The sequence below is a fragment of the Oncorhynchus gorbuscha genome, linkage group LG06, assembly GCF_021184085.1.
Source record: "Oncorhynchus gorbuscha isolate QuinsamMale2020 ecotype Even-year linkage group LG06, OgorEven_v1.0, whole genome shotgun sequence".
In the NCBI taxonomy this organism is placed as follows: Eukaryota; Metazoa; Chordata; class Actinopteri; order Salmoniformes; family Salmonidae; genus Oncorhynchus; species Oncorhynchus gorbuscha.
This window is the reverse complement of record NC_060178.1, coordinates 50,715,595-50,729,845: the sequence shown is the minus strand read 5'-3', so window position 1 is coordinate 50,729,845 and position 14,251 is coordinate 50,715,595. Positions and strand designations below refer to the sequence as shown.

At 42.0% G+C, this 14,251-nt stretch overlaps 1 protein-coding gene across 2 annotated transcripts; it reads right to left on the bottom strand.

The window, feature by feature from the left end:
* Nucleotides 1–5,227: 5,227 nt before the first annotated feature.
* On the bottom strand, nt 5,228–12,977 carry LOC124037167 (forkhead box protein F2-like). 2 transcript variants are annotated; one of them, XM_046351834.1, is made up of 3 exons: nt 12,744–12,977; nt 10,875–12,271; nt 5,228–5,981 (listed from the first exon to the last, which is right to left on the bottom strand). In XM_046351834.1, exons 2-3 carry the CDS (start codon nt 11,845–11,847, stop codon nt 5,812–5,814), a joined length of 1,143 nt encoding a protein of 380 aa, XP_046207790.1. In that variant the 5' UTR covers nt 11,848–12,271; nt 12,744–12,977; the 3' UTR covers nt 5,228–5,811. The 2 variants fall into 2 exon arrangements, with proteins under 2 accessions (XP_046207790.1, XP_046207789.1); XM_046351833.1 differs by lacking the exon at nt 12,744–12,977 and having other exon boundaries at nt 10,875–12,332.
* Between the last annotated feature and the right edge of the window lie 1,274 nt (nt 12,978–14,251).

The following is a 14,251-nucleotide window of genomic DNA, read 5'->3' as shown; positions in this document are numbered from 1 at the left end:
CTGTGGGAGGCGCACAGTACTACATAGAGACATGACTACATGGAACTCTATTCCACAGTACTACATGGAGACATGACTACATGGAACTCTATTCCACAGTACTACATAGAGCCATGACTACATGGAACTCTATTCCACAGTACTACATAGAGACATGACTACATGGAACTCTATTCCACAGTACTACATAGAGCCATGACTACATGGAACTCTATTCCACAGTACTACATGGAGACATGACTACATGGAACTCTATTCCACAGTGCTACATAGAGCCATGACTACATGGAACTCTATTCCACAGTGCTACATAGAGCCATGACTACATGGAACTCTATTCCACAGTACTACATAGAGCCATGACTACACGGAACTCTATTCCACAGTACTACATAGAGCCATGACTACACGGAACTCTATTCCACAGTACTACATAGAGCCATGACTACATGGAACTCTATCCACAGTACTACATGGAGACATGACTACACGGAACTCTATTCCACAGTACTACATAGAGCCATGACTACATGGAACTCTATTCCACAGTACTACATAGAGCCATGACTACATGGAACTCTATTCCACAGTACTACATAGAGCCATGACTACATGGAACTCTATTCCACAGTACTACATAGAGCCATGACTACATGGAACTCTATTCCACAGTACTACATAGAGACATGACTACATGGAACTCTATTCCACAGTACTACATAGAGCCATGTCTACATGGAACTCTATTCCACAGTACTACATAGAGACATGACTACATGGAACTCTATTCCACAGTACTACATAGAGACATGACTACACGGAACTCTATTTCACAGTACTACATAGAGACATGACTACATGGAACTCTATTCCACAGTACTACATAGAGCCATGACTACATGGAACTCTATTTCACAGTACTACATGGAGCCATGACTACATGGAACTCTATTCCACAGTACTACATAGAGCCATGACTACATGGAACTCTATTCCACAGTACTACAAGGAGACATGACTACATGGAACTCTATTCCACAGTACTACATAGAGACATGACTACATATAGCCATGACTACATGGAACTCTATTCCACAGTACTACATGGAGACATGACTACATGGAACACTATTCCACAGTACTACATGGAGACATGACTACACGGAACTCTATTCCACAGTACTACATAGAGCCATGACTACATGGAACTCTATTCCACAGTACTACATAGAGACATGACTACATATAGCCATGACTACATGGAACTCTATTCCACAGTACTACATGGAGACATGACTACATGGAACACTATTCCACAGTACTACATGGAGACATGACTACATGGAACTCTATTCCACAGTACTACATAGAGCCATGACTACATGAACTCTATTCCACAGTACTACATAGAGCCATGACTACATTGAACTCTATTCCACAGTACTACATAGAGCCATGACTACATGGAACTCTATTCCACAGTACTACATAGAGACATGACTACATGAAACTCTATTCCACAGTACTACATAGAGCCATGACTACATGGAACTCTATTCCACAGTACTACATAGAGACATGACTACATGGAACTCTATTCCACAGTACTACATAGAGACATGACTACACGGAACTCTATTTCACAGTACTACATAGAGACATGACTACACGGAACTCTATTCCACAGTACTACATAGAGCCATGACTACATGGAACTCTATTCCACAGTACTACATAGAGCCATGACTACATGGAACTCTATTCCACAGTACTACATAGAGAGATGACTACATGGAACTCTATTCCACAGTACTACATAGAGACATGACTACACGGAACTCTATTCCATAGTACTACATAGAGCCATGACTACACAGAACTCTATTCCACAGTACTACATAGAGCCATGACTATATGGAACTCTATTCCACAGTACTACATAGAGCCATGACTACATGGAACTCTATTCCACAGTACTACATAGAGCCATGACTACATGGAACTCTATTCCACAGTACTACATAGAGCCATGACTACATGGAACTCTATTCCACAGTACTACATAGAGCCATGACTACATGGAACTCTATTCCACAGTACTACATAGAGCCATGACTACATGGAACTCTATTTCACAGTACTACATAGAGCCATGACTACATGGAACTCTATTCCACAGTACTACATAGAGCCATGACTACATGGAACTCTATTCCACAGTACTACATAGAGCCATGACTACATGGAACTCTATTCCACAGTACTACATAGAGCCATGACTACATGGAACTCTATTCCACAGTACTACATAGAGCCATGACTACATGGAACTCTATTCCACAGTACTACATAGAGCCATGACTACATGGAACTCTATTCCACAGTACTACATAGAGCCATGACTACATGGAACTCTATTCCACAGTACTACATAGAGCCATGACTACATGGAACTCTATTCCACAGTACTACATAGAGCCATGACTACATGGAACTCTATTCCACAGTACTACATAGAGCCATGACTACATGGAACTCTATTCCACAGTACTACATAGAGACATGACTACATGGAACTCTATTCCACAGTACTACATAGAGCCATGACTACATGGAACTCTATTCCACAGTACTACATAGAGCCATGACTACATGGAACTCTATTCCACAGTACTACATAGAGCCATGACTACATGGAACTCTATTCCACAGTACTACATAGAGCCATGACTACATGGAACTCTATTCCACAGTACTACATAGAGCCATGACTACATGGAACTCTATTCCACAGTACTACATAGAGACATGACTCCATGGAACTCTATTCCACAGTACTACATAGAGCCATGACTACATGGAACTCTATTCCACAGTACTACATAGAGCCATGACTACATGGAACTCTATTCCACAGTACTACATAGAGCCATGACTACATGGAACTCTATTCCACAGTACTACATAGAGCCATGACTACATGGAACTCTATTCCATAGTACTACATAGAGCCATGACTACACGGAACTCTATTCCACAGTACTACATAGAGCCATGACTATATGGAACTCTATTCCACAGTACTACATAGAGCCATGACTACATGGAACTCTATTCCACAGTACTACATAGAGCCATGACTACATGGAACTCTATTCCACAGTACTACATAGAGCCATGACTACATGGAACTCTATTCCACAGTACTACATAGAGCCATGACTACATGGAACTCTATTCCACAGTACTACATAGAGCCATGACTACATGGAACTCTATTCCACAGTACTACATAGAGCCATGACTACATGGAACTCTATTCCACAGTACTACATAGAGCCATGACTACATGGAACTCTATTCCACAGTACTACATAGAGCCATGACTATGAACTATTCCACAGTATGGAACTCTGGAACTTCCACAGTACTACATAGAGCCATGACTACATGGAACTCTATTCCACAGTACTACATAGAGCCATGACTACATGGAACTCTATTCCACAGTACTACATAGAGCCATGACTACATGGAACTCTCCACAGTACTACATAGAGCCATGACTACATGGAACTCTATTCCACAGTACTACATAGAGCCATGACTACATGGAACTCTATTCCACAGTACTACATAGAGCCATGACTACATGGAACTCTATTCCACAGTACTACATAGAGCCATGACTACATGGAACTCTATTCCACAGTACTACATAGAGCCATGACTACATGGAACTCTATTCCACAGTACTACATAGAGCCATGACTACATGGAACTCTATTCCACAGTACTACATAGAGCCATGACTACATGGAACTCTATTCCACAGTACTACATAGAGCCATGACTACATGGAACTCTATTCCACAGTACTACATAGAGCCATGACTACATGGAACTCTATTCCACAGTACTACATAGAGCCATGACTACATGGAACTCTATTCCACAGTACTACATAGAGCCATGACTACATGGAACTCTATTCCACAGTACTACATAGAGCCATGACTACATGGAACTCTATTCCACAGTACTACATAGAGCCATGACTACATGGAACTCTATTCCACAGTACTACATAGAGCCATGACTACATGGAACTCTATTCCACAGTACTACATAGAGCCATGACTACATGGAACTCTATTCCACAGTACTACATAGAGCCATGACTACATGGAACTCTATTCCACAGTACTACATAGAGCCATGACTACATGGAACTCTATTCCACAGTACTACATAGAGCCATGACTACATGGAACTCTATTCCACAGTACTACATAGAGCCATGACTACATGGAACTCTATTCCACAGTACTACATAGAGCCATGACTACATGGAACTCTATTCCACAGTACTACATAAAGACATGACTACATGGAACTCTATTCCACATCAGGTAACTGATGCAAGCAGTAGAATCAGATTTGATAAACAGATAAAAATCATTTCTCCACTTAGGTGAGATTGTTTCAGTCATGTGCCCCCCCCCCCCCCCACCCCCCAAAGACTTTCCACTGCATGACCGGGCAGGCTAGTTCAGGCTGTAGATGGTGCAATGAGACAATACAAAACATGGAAATATCCAAGTTATGTTTAGTAACATATATTCATAGTGCACCTTTTTATGAAACAATATTTTGTTTTACATGGTCAGCCATAGTAGTACAGCACCCCTGGAGCAAATGTGGGTTAAGTACCTTGCTCAAGGGCACATCAAAAGATTTGGGCTAATGCTGTAACGGCTAAGCTATATGTTTATGTACCAGCCTATTTAAGACCACAGGGCCCCTTTTATGTAACTGTAGCCTACTGATGTGTTTTGCGTTTCTATTGTGTAAAGCTTTAAGTTCATATTTCAGTGCCCTTTATGTTGATTATGTTCCGTTGTGTAAACACTAATTCTCGTCTCCGTCTATTACAGAAACCATACATAGTTCTCATTTATGTTTTGCCCTCTGTGCTGGGACGTGATTTGATGCTAAAATAAATGGTTGAATGTTCATTGGAGTCTTGTCCACCTCACTCTCTAACCCGGAGCTGAATTTGCAGTTAACATCCAAGCCACCCACTACAATCTTTCAATCAACAGTAGGCTGCGCTCCAACTCTCCTCTAACCTGGTTTTACAAGCCACTACAGTGCATCTCTTGCAGAGTATTGACATTTCTTACAAATGTCAAGTATATTTCTGAGAGAGTCAAGCAGGCAGGTGTTGCCTAAAATACATCAGTTTTATTGAAACACTTCATGACAAAATTAAGCAAATCTCAAAGGGTATACAACAAGTGCAAATGTGTTTCAATCTGTTATAAAGAAGCTTTGTGTATGTGTAGGCTGCATTTACCTTAATTGGCCTATATCGGAACAGAGGCCTAGTTACAAAAAATATAAGGTATTCGTTTGCACAGTTAATGACAGCAAACACATTAGTCGTTTTGAAACTTATTTTGAAAAAAACCTTGGTTATATTGTCAGAAGATTTGGTGCCTTCCTTCATTTCGGAAACAGTTGCATAATACTTGTGGCTTATCAAGACAACGAAGGCCACTGTAAATATACCCTGATGTGAGAAGTTTTCCGGCTTCTCAGAAATAGGCTAGCCCTTTGTCCCTCTTTTTCATTCTCATCAGAAATATTAGCCAATTTATTTGCCTTTTAACTCTCATGGAATCAGTTTACATTTTTTGATTTGGTGTTGATCAGATTCTCATCTCCGGTTTGGAGCCATTACGCACACTCCATGACGCGCTCACATCACGCACGGTTTGGAGCCATTACGCACACTCCATGACGCGCTCACATCACGCACGGTTTGACGTCTTGACAAAGGCTTTGGTGATGTTGGTGATGATGATAGTAAGATCCGCTGGCTGAAGGACGAAACGAGGAGATGCCGTTAAAGTTCAGGAGAAAATCCTTCCTGTCACACACGGGTGATGAGTGGCTCTGGTAGCGAGGGATCCCCACTGGAGAAAAAGGAGATAACAGTGAATAACTCATTTTTACTAAATCCATCAAAAACAAATTTACATTTAAACAAAAAAATAACCCAGTTAAGTCTTAGTTTAGTTTCAGAATATAGGAGAAAGCCTTAATTCTTGTGGGTTTTTACAAATAGGAATTATGTAGCCTAAATATTATTCTTAATAGAAGCATTAAATTGACCTTAAATTGACCTTAAATTGACCTAAATGATACAGTAATTACGGTATTATCAACTAAAATACTTTGAAATATTTTATGTTTAGTAAAAAGGTGCAGTATGAATATATTTTATACTGCAGTATGCTGCAGTATGAACTGCAGCATACTGTAAATGATGGTGCATTGTGGGAATATTTTGGGGGCAGGGAAGGAATCACTGTACATGGTACTATAATTCCACCCCTCAGAATACAGTACCATACCGTATTTTTGGCACGCCAAAAACCTTTTGACCACTAGTGGGTGCATGGTATTGTTTTTGGCTCATGAACATATTTTGAGGCATGCCTTATAAGAGGCTATATTTTTGTTGTAACTCTGTGTGAGAATGCTGTACCAATTGAACTCCTGTGGTTATGGTGCCCATCAGTTTGTATAGGAGGCAGCAACTCTTACCCATTAAATGTTTCTTTTATTTGTTTTGCACTGTGGACACTGACAGGTTGGAAGCCTTTGTTAAAGGTCCAATGCAGCCATTTTCATCTCAATATCAAATCATTTCTGGTAACAATCTTACTGTGATTGTTTTTAAATTACAATGGTCAAAAAGACACAGTTTAGCAAAAATCTATTTCTCAAACAATAATTTTGCTAAGTGATTTGAGTGGGGAGGGGAAAAATGAAAAGTACCTGTTATTGGCAGAGGTTTGGCACTCTTTCTTATTGGTCTATGAACTAATTTGCCGTATGGTGATGTCACCACCGAAGGTCAAAAACTCTCTTCCAGCAGGATTTTCAAAAAGCTCTTATGCTAAAAGGACATATTTCGCAATATCACAGTATTATTACAACCTCATAGCATGGAAATATATATGCCTTAAACACAGGAAAATCACTTTTTCTTTACTAAACTGGGCCTCTAGAAGTACAAGTGACATATAACACCAAATATGGATTAATATACTGCAATGTGTAAACACTTTACCTAGCAGCCAACCTGCTTGCATCAATCCCTTGTAATTACAGTAAAATACTGTAATACAAACCCCTGCCCTCAATGAATTTCATTAGGGAAGCATCTCATTTTTACATGATAATAGTACATTTTATGATATTTATGACATTACACAGCACTTGCTTTGATGCAGTATTCATGTACTGTAATATAAAATGCGGAATTTGACATGCCACACCACCTGTAAGCTACTGTCACATTCACAGTCACCCATTTACAGTGTAGGCAATTAGGCATATACCTTTTTAACTATGTTTGAGTTGACACATCTTGCAATAATTTGGCCAGTAAACAAAGTGAAGAGTCCCATAACACCACGTGCAGAAATCACTTTCAGTGAATCTAAAGATTAGACCTCAACTTTTACGGCGGGACTCGTTAATTAACTACGCCACGAAACATCCCTACCTCTGCATTTAGATGTATTATTTATACTGTAAACTATATATTCCTCACAGTAAAGTCGCTCATACTCAACAGTTCTATGGTCACTTTTCTATGTTGTATAATATATGTGAACTTCGTCAATTAATCTGTCTGTTTCGTCTATGTTCATTATCTATTTCTTGAAACTCCAAGCAAAAGTATGGGAATGTATAGACTACTTAGCGAATAATGTATTAATTAATGAAGAGGCAGGGATTGCTGTCCTTTTTAGTATAGGTAAAATAATAGAATTGCTTCCATGCTCCCCTCAGTATTCCCATTCAACTAACGTTGAATCCAAAATCAAGAAACTGCATGTGTTAAGCCTATTTCTTCTTTAAAATATTCACATTTAAACATCCAATGATTTTAATGTACAATGGATTATTTTGGATGTGTGCAAATGAGATGCATAGAGCGTAGGCCTACACAAAATAGCAGAGCATAAATATATACTCTGGATACAACAAACATCGTATTTTGGAGCAGCAGTCTTTAATTCTGAAATTTGCCTAACGTAAAACACTCATGACTTGACTTCCGAATCCTTGCTTCTGTAATGTTTGTTTAGTTGGTGCACTTTGCATTAGTGATAGGTGCATTATGTGTACACATATTTTTACATTTGTCATTTAGCAGATGTTTTATTCAGAGCGATTTACAATTAGCGCATTCAGTCGTTCCAATTTGTAAGTCGCTCTGGATAAGAGCGTCTGCTAAATGACTTAAATGTAAATGTAAAATGTATCAAGTACTACATTTTCCTTAAATAATTAGCAGCAAAGTCAGTGTTAGTAGGTAAAGCATGTTTTTAATTGGATGGGAAGGGGGCATAATTTTGTAAGATGGGCTACTCTTCAAAGAGGTAGGGTTCTAGACGTTTTCGGAAGATGTGCAGGGACTCCGCTGTCCTGACTTTGGGGGGAAGCTTGTGCGAGTGCAAGCTGCCCTACCGTAGGGGTGGGAGGGCCACCATTATATTTAACTTAGAGAAATGTTTAGTCTTACATTTTAAGTGTTCGGTCTTAAACCAGATAAAGTTGAGTTCGTTAAAAGTGATTTGATAGGCCTATAATAACCAAACAACGTCATCGTTTCAGTGCGTTCTACACCAATTGGCCTCCGTATCCTTCAGAGATTTATGAAAGATGATTTAGGTAACGGTGCTTATGTTTGATTGTCCGTTTCTCTTGAGGGCATAGACATGTTACACTGTTTATCCCCGAGAGCTGCAGGAGCAACATCACAAGTGTTAAGTCATCATTATATAGCCTTATATAATTTTCTGACAAATAATTGAATCTGGAGAATTAGAACAGCGGTCCTTTGTCATAGATCCTTATGTGCCCGGTCAGCAACACAGTCAGAGCGAGAAAGAGGGAGGAGAGGGAAAGGGGAGCAAGCGAGCAAGCGTGAGCCTCATCAAGGTCATAAGGACTCCAGATGTGACGCATGCACGCGCAGTATCGGTGTTTTCTCTCGAGGAGACTGCAGGCCTCTATCCTGAGGGTGCTGCCCTTGTGCCCCATTTTCAGAGACAACACACGGGCCGTGACTGACAATCCTTATGGGCCGTGTAGAGGCCCGTGAGAACAGATAAAGGCTTGTCTTCTAAATAGTTATGAGAAGTCGTAAAGTTTGACAAGCCTTGGAGGTCTAGCGAGGTCGAGGCCTATTCGTTAGTTGAAATCATCTTCAGTGTGGTCCGACTCGCACAGCCTTTGTTTAGATAACCCCTGAACCCCCTCTGGCTTTAGAATAGTTCCCCTCAGAAATCCCTTGGACTTTTGTTAAAAAGCGTCGACATATTAGAATCATGTAAAACAAGGTTAACATGAACTAAATTACATGGATGTGAAGACAATCAACTGGCCTAAGGAGCGATAAGTAAAATTGACACAAAAGGGGCTACAGTTTCAATTATGGCCCATTGCACTAAGCTCCTGAGGTGGAGCAGGCCAACCACAGCTCCCACTGCAGGTTGCAGTGGACCTGGTGAAGGACATGCACACTCTTGCCCATCCACTGAATGACCTGCTCCCTCCAAAAAGAGGTAACAGCACCACCAGGCTCATGAGAAACAGCCACCAACTTTCCGGTATAACTGCCCGTACGAACCGCCTGCGAAACGCCACTCCACCCACTGCTATCAGACTGTACAATAACTCTAGCTCTTATTAAATGGTTCTAAAAAAAAAAAAAAACATTTTTTAAAATCACATTTTCATATTTCAATTTCCATCATGAAACATGTCCTGTAATGTTTCAAGTGTTCAGTATTTTATTTGTGTCACGTATTATGTGTTGAATATTTCAAATGAGTGTTTAGCAATTATTAGTCATGTAAATTCTGCATTTCTTCAGTTTTATCTGTGAGCATGAATAAATAAACTCAAACTCAAATTCCTTTCTTAACATTTATGTAAACAAGAACACAGCCACCGCATTATTCTTACTAAGGCCTAGCCTATATATCAACAACATTTTAAACGATTTGGCCCTTATATTTCCCACCTCACCTTTAAGTGTCCTTCTAATTACCCATGCATATTTGTAATGCAGTCCCTTAAAGAGCATTATTTCACCTGGGGTGATTCAAAATGATACCTTAGTTCCACGACAGAATATCGTTGCAAACGAATCATCTTAAATCCAATCAAATGACTTTAACCCACAACATATGGAAGACATTTTGCCAGAACACAACTTGAAGTTTGAAGGAAATGCATCCAGGTCAACCAGTCCTTTAAATTAGGACTAAATAATCTGAGACCTATCCATCTCCAACATAGTTGTATAGATGTTTTACGAAAATGTAAGTCATTTCATATTTAGGCTGCAACAAAACACACTAGACTACCGCTGGTCATTTTCTTTCCCAAAACTTTGTTTAATCTGCGAATGTGTCACGTAGCCCAAGTAAGAGTGAATTTCTCTATTGACTATTAGAACGGACAAATATAATTTTAACATATACATTTAGCAATTTTATAGAATATGTATTACGCATTCCGTAAAGTTGGAGTTTTAGCCTCAAGAAAACAGCCTGATCAACGAGAAAATTTGAGTTAGTAAATTATCAACCTGCAAAGGTCTGTTTCCCGTGTATGTAGCAAACTACGTTTAAATGACACTTTTTTACAGTACTTGCTACGCTTGACCAAGTGTATTTGGAATGGCAAGATGCATATGCTTAAACTCCCTGTTACGCATGACATTTCACACGGTTAATTAAGGCGTTATGACTTAACGTACACAACGTTTATTGGCCTACCTGAGATATCGGCGGTGTCCCTGGCGTTCTGGTGGAGGTAGCTCTGCTCCAGGGAATAGGGGGACATGCCGGAATTTAACCCAGAGGACGCCGAGCTGCTGGAGACCAGAGGCTGCTGCTTAATGTACGGGGAGCCGCCGGGAGACGCCCAGTGTCCGGCGCTACTGGCGTATGGAGAATGACCGTCCAACGCGCTGGCCATAGCCGGAGACGAGGGCACAGGGCTGCTGCTACTGTCCGGTCCACCGTAGTCCCCGTTGGACGTTACCGAACAGCTGGCCATATATGTGGACCCGGGGCTCGGGGACATGTGAGGTACGTGGTGGCCACCGCTCAGTCCGTCGTAGCCACCGGCCATGGAGTTGGTCATCATGTCCAAGTTGTAACTGTTGCTATGACACGCCAGAGACCCAGTGGGCGCCTGGAAATCAAAGTTCTGCGGTAAAATGGACGTACCGAAGCCTATCCCGTTCATCATCCGGTAAATAGGCTTCAGAGCTTGGCATTTTCTCCTGAAGCCCCTGGGTCTGCGGCGGAACGAGCCCTCTTCGAACATGAACTCGCTGGCCGGGTCGATGGTCCAATAGTGGCCTTTCCCCGGCCTGCCTAGCCCTTTGGGCAGCTTGATGAAGCACTCGTTCAGGGAGAGGTTGTGCCGGACGGAGTTCTTCCAGCCCTGGTAGGATCCTCTGAAGAAGGGGAACCGGGCCTGGAGGAACTGATAGACCTCACTGAGCGTCAGCCTCTTGGTCGGTGAGCTCTGTATCGCCATGACGATGAGCGCAATGTAGGAGTAGGGAGGCTTCTCTGGTCGCCTCAGGCCGGAGCTCGCCTTCTTGCTTTTGGCCCCGGCTAAGGAGCTGTCCACCTCGGTCTGTGGGCTCATCATGGCGGGGTGCAGGACTCCGGAGGTCGGGCTGGACCTCAGGGGAGGCGGCGGGTCCAGCTGCTGCTGAGAGAGCTCGGTCGTCATCTCTGCTCCGCTAACGCACAGCAGTGGCGTAGATGAGCAGTGACCTTGGGGGAGAGGGGGAAGCGGAGAACAAGATGTGGAGCAATAGATCTTTCAAAAGAACTAATAGGATTCGAAAAAGTTGATCACAAGAAATGTCGCTTATCCTCTTCAAATCACACAAGCATTCGGTCTTCGGAATTCCACAAAAAGTGGTTGGAGAGGGAAAATCCTCGTTGGACTCTCCTATTTCGCAGAGAATGTGCAGCGAGTGCAGTGTCAGAATGTGGGAGAGACGGTGGGGTGCAGAGTATCCAATGAGGGCTCGGTATAACGCAGCGTTTTGCGGGGTTCAGTCCGACTTAGGCTCCGGTATGGTTCGTTGTCACCGTGGCGGTGAGTGCAGCTTTGTGGCGCACCGGGTGGGCATCGCCCTCCTTAATCCCTGGGGGAGGAAACACGAAGACGACTCGATTTAGTGTGCGCTGCCGCTCAACCAAACAAATAGCGACCACCTATCATTTCTTAAATCTACCCCCCCCCCCAATCCCACTGAAATCAGTGACGACTAGAGCCCCCCTCCCCTTCCTGTCCAGTCGTTGCAGCAGAATCATGCCCCTCGCTCTTCATTTCTCCATCCCTCCTTCCCTCTTCCACCCTCTCTCTCCTTCCCATGCTCTCACTCTGACACATCAAATAGGCTACACGCAATTCCGCCATCTATCAAACCTCCCAGATGTTCTAATCAACAGCGCCACACGGAACGCGCACAAAAAGGTAAATCAAAAGACAACCCCTTCTTGCATGTTGTTACCAAACATTCAGATTGTTGATCAGTGTCATGATGCTGCAAAGCAGAAACATGTTCTGTAATGAAGAGGGTATAACTGTGTATGCCAGGGGTATTCAGCACTTACCCTACAAGGTCCGGAGCCTGTTGGTTTTCTATTCTATCTGATCATTACTTGCACCCACCTGGTGTGCCAGGTCTAATGGTAGGCCTACATTGTTTTGCTGGCATGCAACAAGATCATGTTAGATAGCAGACCCAGTAGAGGTAGCGATACATCCCCTAGCTGACAAGGTAAACATCTGCTGTTCTTCCCCTGAACAAGGCAGTTAACCCAAGGCAGTTAACCCAAGGCAGTTAACCCAAGGCAGTTAACCCAAGGCAGTTAACCTAGGCCGTCATTGTAAATAATAATGTGTTCTTTAACTGACTTGCCTAGTTAAATAAAGGTTAATTAAAAACAAATAAAAAAGATAAATACATGTAACGGTGCATAGAACAAACTGTGTAGGCTCATAGAAATCTCGTGAAAGTAATCCCATCTCGTGTTTGCCTGGTTCTCTCAGACCCAATCGTGAGAGTCACTACGGAGCCGACCCACATAGAAAACAAATTGTCGCGCTGAACAAGGGAGGGGAGAGGAAGAGGTGGTGCTCTTTCGCCGGAGTGCATGCGTGTGTAAGCGGGGGTTGTTCTGAGTAAATGACTTTGACATGAGTGGAAGCAGGCTTTTTCCATCAAGTGCAGCCCTGGATACCACACACAGCGCGCCAGTTTCAGCTTACCGCCCCAGGCTCGAGCTGGTCCCTGGCAGGGAGATTCCCCTGGGCCCCGCATTCTTTAGAGCGAGAGAACCGAAATTAGGCTCACGGGCGTCGACAGCTTCCCCCCTTATGAAGACCGATCATAATACAGATTTGTCCAACATGATGCAATTATTTATTTAACAAAAATATATATGGTCAACAACCACGAGAGAAATATGAATTTGTAGATCACTTATCCATCCCATTGCGATGTTCAGTGTTATTGAAACTAATGACACTATTTATTGCAGGCCTGCATCATGCGTTTAACAGGCTATTTATTTGTCTTTACTAGACAAGTGAGTTAAGAATTCTTATTTACAATGACGGCCAACCGGGGAATAGTGCCTAACTGCCTTGTCCAGGGGCAGAATTCCTACCTTGTCAGCTCGGGGATTCGATCCAGCAATCTTTCGGTTACTGGCCCAACGCTCTAACTAGGCTACCTGCCGCCCCATTTATATATACTATGATGACTTTTCCTTCATTTCGAAATCGTTGTCTGCGTTTGATAGGCTACACTCTCTCGTTTTCCATTCAGCCACCCAATGTCATGAAAAATAACACGTTTTGGCTCGAATATTAAATCATTTCCCGTACTTTCCACCACTATTACTTTTATTGTAAATAGAATGTCTAATATATAGACTAGTTGTTTACGTTTTTAATCAATATTTACAGTTTAGTAGGTATATAAGCTATACAGACATATACAAATAGACCTACAATCTTTGTCCAAAAATGGTAATGGGTTTAAAATAATGTTATAACGTACGATTTAGATGATTCATCTTTATTTGGGCTGATAAATCACATCACAATATCTCCT